General features: G+C 40.8%; 1 protein-coding gene across 2 annotated transcripts in view; it reads right to left on the bottom strand.

Moving 5' to 3' along the window:
- Positions 1-15,725, bottom strand: part of LOC121455077 (cyclic AMP-dependent transcription factor ATF-6 alpha) — a 174,269-nt gene that overhangs the window by 35,852 nt on the left and 122,692 nt on the right. For both annotated transcript variants that reach the window (XM_041662612.1, XM_041662613.1), the window contains exon 15: positions 9,984-10,068. In XM_041662612.1, coding sequence (XP_041518546.1) covers positions 9,984-10,068 — 85 coding nt within the window. The remainder of the gene's footprint in view (positions 1-9,983; positions 10,069-15,725) is intronic.

Genomic DNA, 15,725 nt, shown 5'->3' with positions numbered 1-15,725 from the left:
ACTATGCTCATCTTTCATCAGCTTTCCCAAGAGGTGTGACAAGACGGAATTCATTCTAAAGAGAATAACTAAGAAAACAAGTCTAAAGATAAGTGACTTCTAGCCAGATGTGATGGAGCATGCCTTTGATCCCAGCACTAGGGAGGTAGAGGCAAGCAGATTGGGTTTTCATGGCAAATTCCAGGACCAGGGTTACAAAAAGAGATTCTGTCTCAAAATAAATGAAAGAAAGGAAGGAAGGAAGGAAAGAAGAAAGGAAGGAAGGAAAGAGGGAAGAAAGAAAAGAAAAGAAAAAGAAGGAAAGGGAAGGGAAGGGAAGGGAAGGAAAAAGGAAAGGGAAGGGAAGGGAAAGGAAAGGAAATGGCTTTTGAGGCAGGCCTGGTGACTTGACAGAAAGAAAGAGCAGACCTCTAAAAGCTGGGTCTTGGAATGTAGAGATTTAAAGAGTATGCAATGTACAAACAGCTGAGTGTTATCACGCAGAAGAAAGATTACATTCATCTATAACACTGTGGATTAAGGAAGAGACAGAAAAGGAACAATTTACACTTGCCAGAGCTATTTAAAGCAGACAAGACTATCCCTGGAAGTAATTATATTTCAACTGGTTGGTCACTGAACAAAATGTTTCAGAGGGGTTCCAAACCCTGACAGGGAATTAACATGGATGACTTTGCACTAAGGCCTTGTCAATCCTATTGTTCTATGGTTTGAATACATGGACATTAATATTTCTTTGCCCTAATATGCACTTCCATAATGACACGTAGATCAGATTTCTCATAGAGTTCTGTCCTATAGAGTAGAGTGGAAGAACAATACAGGTTTTAGGATTTAAGGGAATTGCTTCCATGGCCTTCCTACCACTTCCTTCCTCAGCAACAAGCTACTTTTACAATTTGCATTTGCCTCATTATTTAGTCTAAATCTGTTATTTATGACATGTTTGTTCCCATAAAATCATAATAACTATGAAGAACAATATCTTTTTGGGTATTTGATGGAGTCCAAAGGCAAATCTTCCCCAATCAGTCACATCTCCAAAGTTCACATACACTTGAACTTCATCTGTAGCTATATGTTCAGTTAAGATTTTATATAAAAACTCTAAAAATAGGATCTTTGGAAACTCTGTGATCCTAACTATAAAAGGTCAAGTAGAAAACTGTGTTCTAATGTGGACAAAAATTATAATGCATTAGACATGTACATCTGTGAAATGATGCTGGCCTATCACATCCTCAGCTTCTAGATGTCTTAAATACAAAGAAATTAGCCTGCACGTGCTAACAGAACTATGCAGTGCTCCCCAGAAAGTTCTCATCCCTAGTGTTTCCAGCTGGTACTGCAAAAGAGAGTGAGTCTACAGAGGGGTTAAATCTGTGCTTACAGCTCTGAGAAACAGAAGCTGAGGTTGTGTGAGATGGTTCAGTATTCTGACAAAGTGCAAGGGTCTTAATTTTCCAGTATGATAGGTCCACTCTGGTGTGTGTAAAATGAAGAATTCAGATTTTTAGAGCTAGTAGGAAGTATTAAAAAGTTGGCTTAAGTAGATGCTGAACTCTAGTTTTTATTTACTGAAAGCTAAACCATCTGCTTGAGTAGAAACAGATTTTTGCCACACGGCAAGAAGAGTAAAAGATCTTCCTTAAAGAGAAGGAGTCTCTAGAGGTCAATTGGGTACAATGGGCTCTGCAGCTCCTCCCTGTGTTAAGGGAGTTTGGATCAAACCCTATAAGACCCATGCAAGCTGCTCTAATCTAAACCCCAGAGGCTCCCATAGGCTAAATAATCAGTAAATAACACAAACTATCCATAGAAGACATTTTTCCTGTGCAACTGCCATCATGTCATCAAAGCCATAGTCACTTTTGGCAAAGAAAATTATATAAAGGGCATAGAGGCAGCTCCGTCACCGAGGATGCTTCATCCACTTAAAAACACGGATTTATTTTCAGAGTTTCTTTGTAGAAGAGGATTCCAGAAAGACCGTGCTAACTGGGGGAAGTCATGGTATGAGAATTTCAAGTGGATATACGATGATGTAAGAATCGAGTGGGGAAAAGGGCAGCTAGAGGAAATGAAAGACAGGGTAGGACTATAGGAGAGCTGCCTCACATAAACACAACAGGGCAAGATCCCCAACTTGAAAAGAAGCACTTTAATCCCAATCATCCTGTTTCCCCAAGTTCCCCCCATCCTCCCCTTCTCACTTTTCTCTCCCCATCTCCCCTTACCCCCATCCCACCCCACCCCCAAGATCCCAATTTTTTCCCCGGCAATTTTGTCTACTTCCCATAGCCAGGAGGATAACTATATGTTTTTCTTTGGGTTCACCTTCTTATTTAGCTTCTTTAGGATCACCAATTATAGACTCCGTGACCTTTATTTATGGCTAGAAACCAATTATGAGTGAGTACATCCCATGTTCATCTTTTTGGGTCTGGGTTACCTCACTCAGAATAGTGTTTTCTATTTCCATCCATTTGCATGCAAAGTTCGAGAAGTCATTGTTTTTTACCGCAGTGTAGTACTCTAATGTGTAGATATTCCACACTTTCTTCATAAAGGAAGGTTGGATAGGGGAGCACGGAAGCACAATTCTTAGTTAAGGGAGCCACCTTAGGGTTGGCAAGAGACTTGAACCTAGAGTGGCTCCCAGGAGCCCATGGCGATGTCCCCAGTTAGTTCCTTGGGCAGCTGAGGATAGGAAACCTGAAATGACCCTATCCTATAGCGATACTGATGAATATCTTGCATATCACCATAGAACCTTCATCTGGTGATGGATGGAGATAGAAACAGAGACCCACACTGGAGCACCGGACTGAGCTCCCAAGGTCCCAATGAGGAGCAGAAGGAGGGAGAACATGAGCATGGAAGTCAGGACCACGAGGGGTGCACCCACCCACTGAGACAGTGGGGCTGATCTATTGGGAGCTCACCAAGGCCAGCTGGACTGTGACTGAAAAAGCATGGGATAAAACCGGACTCTCTGAACATGGTGAACAATGAGGGCTGATGAGAAGCCAAGGACAATGGCACGGGGTTTTGATCCTACTGCATGTTCTGGCTTTGTGGGAGCCTAGCCAGTTTGGATGTTCACCTTCCTAGACATGGACAGAGGGGGGAGGACTTTGGACTTTCCACAGGGCAGGGAACCCTGACTGCTCTTTGGACTGGAGAGGGAGGGGGAGAGGAGTGGGGGGGAGGGGGAGAAAGGTGGGAGGAGGGGGAGGGAAATGGGAGGCTGGGGGGGAGGCGGAAACTTTTTTTTTCTTTTTCTCAATAAAAAATTTGAAAAAAAAAAGCAGAAGCACTTTTGAAAATTAGTAAGGTGGTGTTCTTCAGAGAAGGGAAGGGGAGGAGACATACAATATGAACAACACAACACTCAAGACGGGCGTCTCTGAGTAGTGTAGGATAATGTTGGAAATGAGGGTGTGGTGGTGTGTAGTGGGGTTAAGGTAACAATGGGCTAGAAAACTGCTGGCTCACGGGGATGAGGAAATTGTTTCGCAGTGGTAGGATTTCAGTAGCGTCTTCAATGATAAGGGCTGCCACATGCTAGGCCCATACTCTGTAACTGATCCATACCCCCACCCCCAATAGTCTCTTTGACAGTCTTCATCATGCTCTGTTTTATAGCTTAAAGAGGCTTCTTCCATTTGTTAATGATCGAAGTCATCTGGATGTACCTCTTGCCAATTTGAGTCCCTTTTAAAACTGTGTCTTCTCCCAGACAACCTGCTCCGTCCAGCTCAGCATGTGACGGAGCACTGCAGCAAGGAGCAGATGCTCATTTGACTACCTAACCCAACCCCCATCCCCTAAAAAACACAAAGAACTGGTCATTTCCTTATTCAGATCACAGTGCACCTCACTAAAGTATTATATGTCAGAGCCTAACATGAAGCTAGGTCTAAGTATTTGTCACAATTCATGTACAATGAGGCACAGGCAAAGAATTTACTAGAAGTTACTGGAAGATGTTCCTTCTCAGAGAGACTGTTCTCACTTATTCTTGCCTGGAATACAGATCTGATGACTTGATCATCCGAAGGGTCAAGTGAATCCAGCCTTCGTGGTCTTGGAGTCCTTAAGCTGTTGAATCAACATTAACAACCTGGTCTGCTCACTGCAGCCCTTGTGGATCTCTCGACAAACCTTCTAAACCTGGCTTAAGTTCACGCTTACTTAGGCTTTTTCAGCTGTATCTGGATGTAAGCCTCACATTAGTATATTCCTCATATTCTCCTTACCTTTTATAGTCCAGCTAAAGTTTCACTTCTCAAAGTACCAACTGATGTTGGTTATCAAAATTCTACTTTTAGAATATTGTTCAACTTTGTATTCTGTACATGACTGGTACTTGACTGATCCTCTTTAAGAAGTGACTCTCAATGCTGTTTGTGATGTGGCGCTCATCTCAGTCATCACTACTAGCCTGGGCTCAGAAGGTATCTTAGCTTCATTGGGGGTGGGATGAACTACAAAAAGATCCAATGAGCCAAGTCGAACTGTATTCAGGTCTTGAATTTGACTCTAGTTCCCTTAGGTGGTGGCCTTCTCAGTACAAAACAGTAGTCAGTATCTGTTCAAGGCTGGAAGTCAAGCTTTGGTCTTCACAAAGACGTTGCTGACTATAGGATCATTTTAACACCTTACCTTCTAGCTACACATAATTACTGATCCATGCATGCACTTGAAGAGAAAAATTCATTTTTTTTCAGATGGTTAGTGTGATTTTTCTTCTGTTCTCAGTAGAAATTCTCAATGTGCAAACAGTACTATTCAGACGTCAAAAAGTCAAGAACTATGCTCACACACTGTTTTAACAGCTCCAATCACTTAACTTTCTGGATGCAACTATGAAGTGGAATAAATTACAATGATTACAATGGAAATGCAGGGTTGCAAACAGCCCGTTTCCTACCACATACACACTAGCAGACAGGCAACCTGCACACCTCAGTCGACGAGGCAGCCAGCTTGCTTGAGCAGCACCAACAGGACAGCTTGCAAATCATTTGCTTGGGGAGAGCTGCTTCCACACAAGAGCAGTGCATCAACGCTCTGGGGTTATTAAAACCAACACACGCATGTGCCAGGCTGCTCCCCAACCTTCCACTATGCTCTCTGGCACTGGCATCTGCACACCACTGCTGGTAAGCTCGAGACTTCCATTACAGAAAAGCGCTCGGAGACTAAATATAATTACCCGTTAGCCTGGCGGTCATTTGTTGCTCTGCTCTGGCAGAACTAGGGCAAGAGTGTCACTCATTTCCATTACTGTGTGCACACTAAGTTCCACGACATGGACGGGAAGGAGACAATGAGAACAAGCCTGTGGAAGCACTGGCCAATGACCGGTGCTTCTGCTGATACCAGCTGCATTCCTCCAGGAGCGACACTTACAAAGTAGCTCCCACGAAAAACCTCCTCCACACTCTATTTTGTTGAATTATTTATCAAGCATGAAGGAAACCTGCGCTTTTACTATAACATACAGGAAAATAATTTGAGAGTAGGAACTGCAGATTTACTGTACTAAAAGAAGGATGTCTACAATCACTTTCCTTTAAAGTAACAACAGCTTCTAATTTCCTGTCCATTGCCAACTATGCAATCAGTTCTTAAAGCCCGTCGGAACAGATAAGCAACACTTACTTTATTTTAATTAGTTTTCACTACAAGTTCTCCTTAGGCTAAGAAAGTCTTTCTTACATCTTACTAACCTATTTTCAACTCTCTTAAGAGACAAGGAAATTTAAATAATACATAGAATACAAAATGAAGAAAAAATGATATTGCTAGTGATTTTGTTAAATTTTTTACCGTGTGTGTGTGCGCGTGCGTGCACGCGTGTGTGCGCGTGCGTGCACGCGTGTGTGAGTGCACTCTGTGGCACACACGTGGCAGTCAGAGGACAGCCTGCAGGACTGCCTTCCATTACGAGGGGTCTGAGGATTAAACTCGGTTTGCCAGAGTTGGCAGCGAGTATCCTCACAACCACTGAGTCATCTTATTGGCCTGTGACCAGTATTTCTAAATGACATAAATTTTATGCTCTTATTCTACTTTCTGTTTCTTAGATTTTCTTTTCCATAGCTCAAGCTGACAAAGTATAATCATCATTCATAATAATTTAAGGTCAAACACTGACCTGTTTGTTCAAGCTGGAAAATCAAATTCCTTTCCCCAAATATCACCATCTAGTGAACTATAGAAAGCAGTTACTTGATAAACTTTGTCTCTACTTTCTGTCCTTTACACCCTCTCAAAGTTCTATAGGCACATTTAGTCAGAGAGGGATCAACCAGAGCTCACTTTTATTTCTCATGTATATGACTTTCTAAATGCAGAAGTGACAGGACATCTATTGTGTCAAACATTCTGAGAACGCCGAAGGGCAGAGAAGTCCGTTTACTTCCCCACCAATGCATATCTGGCATGCAGTAAGGCATATGTGGAACCCAAAGGAGGAGACTTTTCTTTCAGTGCATCAAGAGGAAGGCAGAGGTTGTAGGCAGAGCTGAAGCTGGGCTGGGGGTAGTGGACATGTGACACAGCTCTTGTATGATTTTTTTTCAGTGTAGCTCTTGGTGAGTTCATAAACTGAGGGATTAGGAAATGGATATAATGGAGAATTGATTTGAGGAATAAAAGTAAGAAGAATTCCTGTTTTAGAGAGAATAAAGTGAATTCATTAACAAGGACTTGCAGCAGCAATGAATGTCCCACTGAAATCATTGGTCATAAACTTGAAGTCAGTCAATTTGACTTGATTGGATGATATTTTCTACTTAGTTTCAAATGCCTGACAGCAGGCATAAAAAGAGGAGCTGGATTTAACTAGGGTGGGTTTTTTGTGCAGGCAGGAGCTATGAAGAAAGAAAGGAGGCTAGGGATCCAGGGGTATTTGCAAGAGTAGTGATAGTAAGAAACCATGGAATCTAGGCTAGATCAGGAAGCAGTATGTCCAGAAAGGACGAGATAGATTTAGGGAAGGTGACAAGGTCAGAGACTGGAGATCTGTGAGGGAGAACAGCTGGAGTGTAGACACTAAAGGAAGGGACTAAATAACGGTTAAAGAGCGGGGTTGGAGGAGGCAGTTTCAAGGAAAGTGCTATCTGTGATAAGATCTGACTACAGTTATGTAGGGGCTGAGGTGGCATAAAAGAGAGAACTATATCAAGAATAGCTACGGCTTTGCATCGCCGTGCGGAGATGAGGGAGGTGGTGCTGTACATCATGGGTGGAGACACGCAGATGACTACAGCAAAGATGAGCTAGAGGGGTGACGTCTGTTATCAAACTGGAGAGGTGTGGGGCGACTACAGGGGAGAGGAGACGTAAGCTGGAGCTGTGATAAACAAGGACCCCACCCACCTCCCTGCAGGCTCTCAGGATGATGAATAGCAAAATAAAACCAAGCCCTAATCTGAGAAATAGCCTCACAGAAAAAGGGCGAAGGCACTGTTCTGAGAAACGGCTGCGGAGTGGCACCAAACTTAACACGCGCTGTGTTCTCTGTCAGTAGTTCTTGAATTTTAATCTAAAATGTTCTAAGTTTACAATATCTTAAAAGGAAAAATACTCAGAACCTATTTGCAAAAATCTGGAACAGATTAAGAAGGAAATGATCTTCTAACAATTGTACTTCCCAAATCCAGGAAAGATTTATCTTTAAATATTAGTTCCCTGGCCAAGATAAACAGGGTCAAACAACATCTTATTGTTTCTGGCTTGCTATAAATGGACAGCTCACTGCTATAAAACAAAACCAGGCACTGTATTGCATAAGAGCCCAATCTCAGAAGAACAAAATCAAGTCAGTTCTGCCTGGGTGATATTTAGAAAATAGCTTCTCTGAAAATGAACTGACCAAAGTCATAGAGTTCAAGCAAAGAAATCCAAGTAGCTATGGGATAAGAACAAATGAGATTTCACAAATACAATCTTAGGAGTATAACATAATACGTTTGGATCAGTTATCCTTCATCGAGTAGCAGTGTGATTATCTCATGAATATCGCTAGAGGTGTGCATGTGGAGGAAGAAGACAGTCTGGACAAGCAGGCTCTCTCCCTCCACTATGTGTGCTACAGGCAGCAAACTATTCCTGAATTACCAAGTTTGGCAGCAAGCACCTTTACCCAGTGAGCCATCTTGCTGTCCCATGTTCTGAATGTCTTTGTGAGACTAAGGATGTATCCTAACATTTGCCCTGTAATAAGGACATCTTTTCTACTTTATACCCAGAGGCTGTCTCTAAGCATTTAAACTAAGCTGTCTATATGCAGTTCATGAGATCCTACAGTCCTTTATGATATTAGATATGTAATAAAAGTGTCTGACTTTTACTGGCATTTTACTAGATTCAATCCTAAACTCAGTGTTTTATTTTATAGTGGTATTTGATAATTTGATTATATCAGAATATAGTCTGGTTCACTTGCAGACTAGGTCAAAGGGCTTTTGATTTCATCTTCCTCATATACTCTGAGGTTCTGGTCACTTTCAGAAAAGTTATCAGAAGTTCTTTTACACTGTTTAGCTAGATAAACTGTATTTTAATGAGCTGAATATTCAAATATTGCCCATGGGAATGTCTCTGGCGTGTAGTGATTTCTGTGCCTGTGTTAGTTCTCCTTCTAGATTAGTGGTTCTCAACCTGTGGATCATGACCCTTTAGAGGGCTGAATGACCCTTTCTCAAGGATTGCCTAAGACCATCTGCATACCAAATATTTACATTATGATTCATAACTGTAGCAAAAGTACAGTTATGAAGTAGCAACAAAATAATCTATGGCTGGGAGCCACCACAACAGGGGAATGGTATTTAGGGGTCACAGCACTAGGAGCATGAGGACTGCTCTAGACTATAAGCAGAAACACTGGGCCTCCCCATCTTTGGATAGTCCCTGAGTAGCTATCAGTATTATTTTTAGTTTAACACCCAGTACTAGTAGGTAGAACAAGTACAACAGTGATCTTATTAATATCAAGTTCATTCAGATCGGAAACAAATAGGTTTGTTTATGGCTTGTCTAGAATCTTACCAATATTAAGCTAAAACATGAAATAACTTTAAGTTACAAAGCTATAACTGATAGAATCACCATCATGTATACATATAAGATAATGGATACATGACTCTTAGCAGCAAGTCTGTAGAGTAGTATGCTAGCTTCTCTGATTTTGTAAATGTAAATAAAAGAGAACTACTCTTTATTTTCAAAAGTATAGTAACTGGGGGAGAGACGGCTCCGAAGTTAAGAGCATGTACTGCTCTCGCAGAGGACCTGAGTTTGGTTCCTACACCCATGTCAGGTAGCTCACTACTGTTAGGTCCAAGGTAGGCCCCTAAAATGGCACTGCTGATGACAACAATGTCCTAAACAGAAGGATTGTTACTGGGTAAGCAGAAACCTACATTCATCATTCTTTAGGAATCTCATAAGGCAGATTACCATTTACCAGGAAGTCACTACTTCCCTTGTCTACCCCAGGGGTCAACTACCACAGGCAAGGGCATCTAGTTGCCAAAGAGCAGGCTACAGATCAAAGCCCCTATGCTAAGTCCCAGGCTGTTCTGGGTTGCACCCCTCCTCCCATGGCCACCTGTCCCACAACCTGCTGTTCTCTGCCCTCCTAGAGACAGGTAGCAGTTGATCCGATTTCACTGTGCCCTTCCTTACAACTACTTCCTTTAACTCCAGCTCCAGGGGATCCAACACACTGCTTCTGGCCTCTGTGGGCACCTGTGCAACCTCCCCTAATACATACAATTTTAAAAAATAATGAAAATAAATCTTAAGAAATATAGTGGTTTTTAAAAAAAAAAGTGGGAAACTATTTCCAAAATAATACATGTATAAATTTGTCTGAGTGACTATCTTAAATGTCCTCTCATTAACCTAGAAAATACTGGTTAAGCAAAGGATTCCGATGTTGACAAATCAAAATTTCAACTTACCATTTATGTTTATTGCTGGTAATACAATTGACATTTTTGGTCTTGTGGTCTTGTTATGGGTGGTAGCTGGTAAAAGCAGGTGATCCTAGAATTAAAAAAGAATAGCCTTTTATACATAACTGGTTTAGTCCAGGAACATTCCAAATTTATAATTTTAGGAAGCCAACATTTTACTTGGGTAATGAAAAAAGTTTTTGTTATAAAAACTTGGCTTAGAAACACTATATATAATCTTAATGAAGAACACACCGCCATGGCAGTTTTTGAATACTCTTCGATTTTGATAACAATGTATAACTAGGATACCATAAAGAGTATTAGTTAAGTCGTCAACACAACAGGTCTTAATCTAGTTATGCTAAGAGTTGTGTGCTCTGGGCAAGATGGCATTCTTTGTAGCGCCCTAGGGAATGGTGGGTCTGGAGTAGGAAATGATAAACGTTCTAACTAACAGAGTCAGTCAGTCTCTCTCTCTCTCTCCAATATAATATTTTTATTGATTATTTGGGAATTTCACACAATACACCCTGATCATTCTTGACCCTATTCTTCCCAGGTCCACCCCCACCCTTATGTCCCCCACAGAAGGAGGAGGAGAAGGAAGAGAAGGAGGAAGAGGAGGAGGAGGAGGAGGAGGAGGAGGAGGAGGAGGAGGAGAAGGAGAAGGAGAAGGAGAAGAAGAAGAAGAAGAAGAAGAAGAAGAAGAAGAAGAAGAAGAAGAAGAAGAAGAAGGTCAAACTTCCATCCATGGGCATCCTCTTAAAGATAACTGAGTCCTCCCCGACCCCACCCCACCCCCACCGGAAGCTATAGATTGTGGAGTTACACTTCAGCAGGCTTACAATTTTAAGGGCTCTCATTAAAGGCTTCTTCATTGTCAAACCATCTGTAAAGGAGAGAAACTTTTTGTCCTCCAAAATTCTCTTAAATTATCAATATGTAAAAGGCTAAAGCAGGTCCAGGGCCTAGAACACGGCCTGCTTTGTGTCTTGCTTTGAGGTAAAATGCCACAGTGATAGATATTTATTGTGACAATAGCACACTAGAATGTGTGTGGACTGGGGAAGCAGCTGGGCTGCTGTACAAGTTCGACACCTGAGCACATGTACACAATCCAGGTATGGGGATGTGCGGTAATCCCAGCACCAGGACTCAACAGCTCACCACCCTAGCCTAATCCGAGAGCTCCGGGACAGCAAAAGACAGTGTCCTAAGGAACAATACCTGAGACCAGCCTCTGACCTTTGCACCTTTGCACACACCCACATCCACATCCACACCTGCACATCCACACAACCACAGAAAGCACATAGCTAAAATGGAGGGTTGAGAGAACTGAGTTTGTCTACAATTACACAGTTCTAAAATTGACATGGCCAACATTCGATGACCCAAAAGTGATTCAGAGCGTCTGGATGCCAGGCCTCCAGCCACACAACCACTCACAGTAAGAAGAAGCCAAAGGGAGGCTGGCTGTGGAACAGTGGGGTGGTACAGTATTTGGAGAATGTAGTTCCATCTGTAGATGTTCTAAAGCAGGTCTTAAATGACTTACGATTTTGATATTAACTAGTATTATCAACAGCTCTTGCCCAGCAAAAGCAGGAAATTACCACAGGGGTAAAAGCTCTGAGAGTATTTCGACTTAAGGGAGCATGCTAGACTGAGCAAAGACAGAACCTAAGCAGAACCTGTTTGACATGGCTCTCTGTTACTGTTCCTACAGTCAGTGTTCCGTCTTTCACTCAACAGACTTGCTCTATGGACGAACTCCTCAAAATGCCAGATTTGGGGGTTGAAGAGATGGCTCAGTGGTTAAGAGTACTGACTGCTCTTCCAGAGAATCCGGGTTCAATTCCCAGCACTCACATGGCAGCTCACAACTGTCTGAAGATCCAGTTGCAGGGGATCTGACACCTTCACACCAATGCACATAAAATAAATAAACCATAAAAAATATTTAAAAAAAACATTCAAAATAAAAAAAATGCCAGATTTGATATGGCTATGTGTGATAAATGAAGTTATCAGCAAAGCAAAGGAAAAACCTAGACTGTGAAAGACAAGATAAAATAGATACCCATGAGCAGAGCTGGGCGGAGACACTTGTGCTAACTACTGTGCTTTGTGGGACTCGAAGCCACAGCTCCATGAGAACACACTTTCCAGTGTGGAGAGAAGAGTGAGGGACTAACAGAATCCAAGCACTGGAGCAAGGACGGGTGTTTTTCCTTTCCCTGTTTTATTTTGTTAAGTGCATTGTTAGACACAAAGATCACACATTTCTGAGAGCAAGATAATAAATTATAACCTAGAAGAAACACAATTTGCTCATCTTCCTGTTGTGACAATTATAAATAGCTTAATTCCTATAATTAAAATGTTGTTTCATGGTCTAAATTGAATAAGAAAACAACCCTCAAATTGCAAGGCCCAAATTAAGGTTACTGTAAAAATAAACACACTTAGATTGCATTGGTGAAGGGTTAAAGTCAGGCTCAGATTTAATTATGAGTTTCTTGTGAAGATCTAGATGTTTCTAAACATGATTTTTTTAAATGTAGTGTCTCCTACATTTTGTAGCAGGAAGTAAAAAATTATGCTATTGTTTATGAAAAAGAAGCACACAGCATATTTATACACATTATTAAAGTTAAACTGTCTTGTCTCTCATCATTACAAATATGCAAACAGTGGGGTAGCCATTCTGTATTTGAGGGTCTCACTATGTAGCTAAAGTTGGCCTAGAACTTGCTACATAGTTTAGCTGGCTCTGAATGTTCCTGCCTCTGCCTTCTGAGTGCTGGGATTATAGATGGAAAACTGGGCTTTTTTTTTTTTTTCCAGTGCTAGGGATAGAACCCAGGGCACCACACATGATACAATCTATAATTTAAAGTGCTTGTTTTACTGATCAAAACTGAAGGGAACCAAAGCTAGTATATTACTGATTCTAAGAGTATTTTATATAAAAATATATTATACATACACACATATGTATAATTAGTTAGGATTGTAGAATTGCTTTGTTAAACAGATGCCTTCCTTAAAAAAAAATGAAGCCAGTAACAATTATTGAATTATTTTCCCATGTTCAACTTACTCTATTTTAGATTGTTAATTCTACTAGGAACTTTCATTAGTCAACAAGTAACCTCTCACCTCCACCACTCATTCCCGAAAACATTTACTGAGCATACCCACCTACTACATAGTCAGCACTGTGCTACACAGAATGTTTTACAGAACAGAAATACAGGTTTTTACCTTCCTGCGGGAAACGCTGTGCACTAAGAGAGAAACTGTGATTTGTTTCCAATATATGCGCTCCTGCTACTATAATTTTGGAACAGAAATAGAACCTGTGATACTTAATTGGGCAGAAATCAGGCTATATGTCTCAGACTTCTTTGCAGTCAGGCAAGACAACTTAGTCTAGTTGAAAGAACTTCTTTGAGATGGCAGTGATGGAAGACCACCCATGTTCTCTCTCCTGGCACCTAGGAAGCAGACATGGCAGCTACAGCTGGAGCAGCCACAGTGGGCTATGAGATGAAGGCTACAACCAGAGGACCCCAGAGCAATAAACCAGTAGATGGGGAGCCTGGTGACCAAAGAGCCACAGTCAGATATTTAAAAGTTATAGATGAGACAGATAGAACTTGGATTTTCCTAAGTCACTAGTGCATGGGATTTTCCGTCATCTAATGCTAGGTTTGATAACTAGTAACAGTATCTGTTTGTGAATCAGTACTAAAAATATTTGGTCATCCGAAATTCCATAAAGGCTGACATACTGAGGGAGAGCTTTATTAACTTACCTTTGAGACAGGGTATCACTAAGTAGTTCTGGCTGGTCTGGAACTCGCTATGCAGACCAGAACGGCCTTGAACTCACAGACTCACCTGCCTCAGGTTCCCAAGTGCTAAGATTAAAGGCATGCACCACTACATCTGACACTTCATTAATTTATTATTTAGACTTCTTGATAAGGAGCCCCGTCCTCTTATTCAAATCTATATTAATGAACTAATTGAGGAGATTCAGTCCTGGAAAAGTAGAGGTGTAATTTGATGAATCTGAACACAATTGATTCCATCCCATTACATCAATTAAAATAACCCAAGCGCAACAAAAGTTAAGCTAGTTAGAAGTAAAAAGGATATTGCTTTAGAAATAAATATTCAAAACCTTGTTGCTTATTTTAAGACATTTTCAAATGGGCTACTGAAAACTCTGTATAGGGCTGAAAAACTACAGGGCGTGCACCCTCAGGGATAAAACTACGAAGACAAAAAGTACAGCTGGCACTTTGCTATTCAAACTCTCACAGGCTGGTAGAAAGGCAATAAAGCACTGCACAGTGAGGAAAAAAAAAATCAGCTTTCCAATATTGAGCAGTAACACATGATCCAAGACGCCAGTTCCATACAGTCCTCCAACTTCCTCCCCCACGTACATTGTCAGAGATAGTCAAAGTCTGAGGACGAAGCACAGCATTAAGCAGCATCTCATCTTTTTAAGGAAGCGAAAGCATTGGAGATAGACTGAACAAAAGTACAAGGCATGTTCCTTAGCTAGAATTTACGATGATAACTCACAATAAAATTACCCCTGACTGAGAGATAATAAATGTTGGTTTGCATATCCAGAGTTCAAACTAACTTAAGCCAATTGCTAATTATTTTTTTCTAATCACTGATTTGTTAGTGTGATTGTGTTTTCAAATTATATAAACTGATAAACTAAGTAAAAACAGAGATGACACAGCTTGACAAAAGTAAGTAGGTTAACTCTATTTTTCTCATTGCAAAACTATAAAAGATACAGAAAAAAGTAAGTTTCCACCACATTGTTTAGCAATATGTAAGTTTTTATTATAAGTGAAAGTAATTATCAATGATAACTGGAAATTATGGCAGATGGATTGTGAGTATGGTTTATAGAAGAAAAAATATAATGTTCTGAACAGTAGATTTAGACTTAAAAACGAAGCACTGATCGATCTTACATTAAAAGCTGGCAAGTGAAATGCTTATTTAAATAACTGGATGAAATCTCCATTAAAAAAAATCTCCACTTTAGCCAGTTCACGCCATACTAGATGAGACAGTTTGTTGTATATGAGGAAACTCTGGCTCAGCATGGGGGCCCCTATCTTTGATAGGAAGGAATGTCTGAATATCTCCTGCTGCTCTCTAAGAGTAAGGATCCTCAGTCTGCAAAAGCTGCAAGTATGACTGACATCCAGCTCTCAGTGGATCGGGATGGCCCACTGTGAGTCAAAAGTGTTGTGTATCAGGCCAACACTAACAACAACGGACTCTTAATATTTAATATTTGGCTTATATTCACTGGATTCCTGCAATGGACTTGTTTTTCAAATATAGCAACCACTAAAATCAGAGAAAAAAAATAAAATAATATCCATCCTTATTTCAAAAATCAGCTTTGTGTTTTCTCTACCTTCCTAACTTGGGAAGCTTCAGCTTTCTTCCATCACTACACCTCATCCTCTTATCAGCTATCTTTCAAGCTTCCAAACCTCAAAAATAAAAAAGGCTAGAGCAGCAATCACAAATGGGCTGTCAAGGTTACTACTATTTAAATCCACAACATTTGGAACTGATACTGTTTTCCTGTAGCTACACAAACTGTTGATTAGAAACCAGCTCACTAAAAAAATGTCAATTAGGAAACTTGAAATCATCAAAATATACAGACACACATAGTAAAATACC

This window comes from Microtus oregoni, unplaced genomic scaffold (genome assembly GCF_018167655.1).
Source record: "Microtus oregoni isolate MIOR12 unplaced genomic scaffold, Mior012 000013F_ref0000133, whole genome shotgun sequence".
NCBI classification, from domain to species: Eukaryota; Metazoa; Chordata; class Mammalia; order Rodentia; family Cricetidae; genus Microtus; species Microtus oregoni.
Note: the sequence above shows the minus strand (reverse complement) of the source record. Positions and strands in the feature narration are given on the sequence as shown.